The sequence below is a fragment of the Otolemur garnettii genome, unplaced genomic scaffold, assembly GCF_000181295.1.
Source record: "Otolemur garnettii isolate 467f Iridium unplaced genomic scaffold, OtoGar3 scaffold00096, whole genome shotgun sequence".
Classification (NCBI taxonomy): domain Eukaryota; kingdom Metazoa; phylum Chordata; class Mammalia; order Primates; family Galagidae; genus Otolemur; species Otolemur garnettii.
The window spans coordinates 533,629-534,678 of NW_003852491.1; the positions used below are offsets into that span (position 1 = coordinate 533,629).

At 52.7% G+C, this 1,050-nt stretch overlaps 1 protein-coding gene across 1 annotated transcript in view; it reads left to right on the forward strand.

Moving 5' to 3' along the window:
* Positions 1-1,050, forward strand: part of EEF2K (eukaryotic elongation factor 2 kinase) — a 73,365-nt gene that overhangs the window by 48,340 nt on the left and 23,975 nt on the right. The window contains exon 7 of the mRNA XM_003795712.3: positions 487-636. Within this exon, the coding sequence (XP_003795760.1) occupies positions 487-636 (150 nt within the window). The remainder of the gene's footprint in view (positions 1-486; positions 637-1,050) is intronic.

Genomic DNA, 1,050 nt, shown 5'->3' on the forward strand with positions numbered 1-1,050 from the left:
GCCTTAGCCACTTGAGCCACAGGCACCAAGCCCAGGAAGGAGTTTCTTTCTTGCTTTTGTAAAGGTCCTGTTGATGGGTGCCTCAGGGTGGGCTGGTACCTTGCTTTCTTGAAGCCATCCAGAGACCTGGTTCCTTCTGTCTTATTGCTCTGCCATGCCCTGGGGGGTTGCTGTGAACCATGTGGTCACTTCTGGCTTATAGAAGAATCCACCTTACAGAGCAGGCTGGAGTGATGTCATTGTAGCTGCTCCCTTCCCATTGGCCAGGTGTGGTCACATGGCCACACCTACCTGCAAGGGAAGCTCAGCAATGTCATTCTAGCTGACAGCTATATATTCTGTTAAAATTCAGGGATGGGTGTTTTCATTCTAAAAGGAAAAGGGGAGGATAGATTCTGGGGACAAAGTGATAAGTGGTGGAGCCAGGATCTGTGCCCAGGTGGCTGGCTGCTTCAACCCTTCCCCCGCCCTTCTACCTCCCGCCAGGTGGACATCATGCAGATGTGCATTGTGGAGCTGAAGGACAGGCCGGGCAAGCCCCTCTTCCACCTGGAGCACTACATTGAGGGCAAGTACATCAAGTACAACTCCAACTCAGGCTTTGTTCGTGATGACAACATCCGCTTGACTCCGCAGGTGAGGCCCCAGACTCACCCTGCCTGCATCTCCACCCTGTGCCCACCTCAGCCCTTTGGAATGGGAGCCTGGCCAGGCTCAGCCTCTTGAGTCCTTATGCATATGGGGTCTCACACCCCCCGAGGACCCTCAAAGCCCCTTGGAGTATTCTGTAGGAGACTCTGTACTGGTATACCCATCGTCTCATGTTGACTTCTGTTAGCTGTCAGCAGACCTCAGGTAGTCACTGGTCAGCCGCCCTAAGGTCCCTGCTAATTGAACAAGCCCTCTTCCTTTGTCTTTTCCTCTATACACTTCCTTGTGGAGAAAGCCCCCCCAACATGGGCTGAGCTGGGGCATTTCATCCCAGGCCTAGTGGTTCACCAATGTCTGCACAGCCCACAGCCTGGTCTCTTTTTTTTTTTTTTTTTTTTT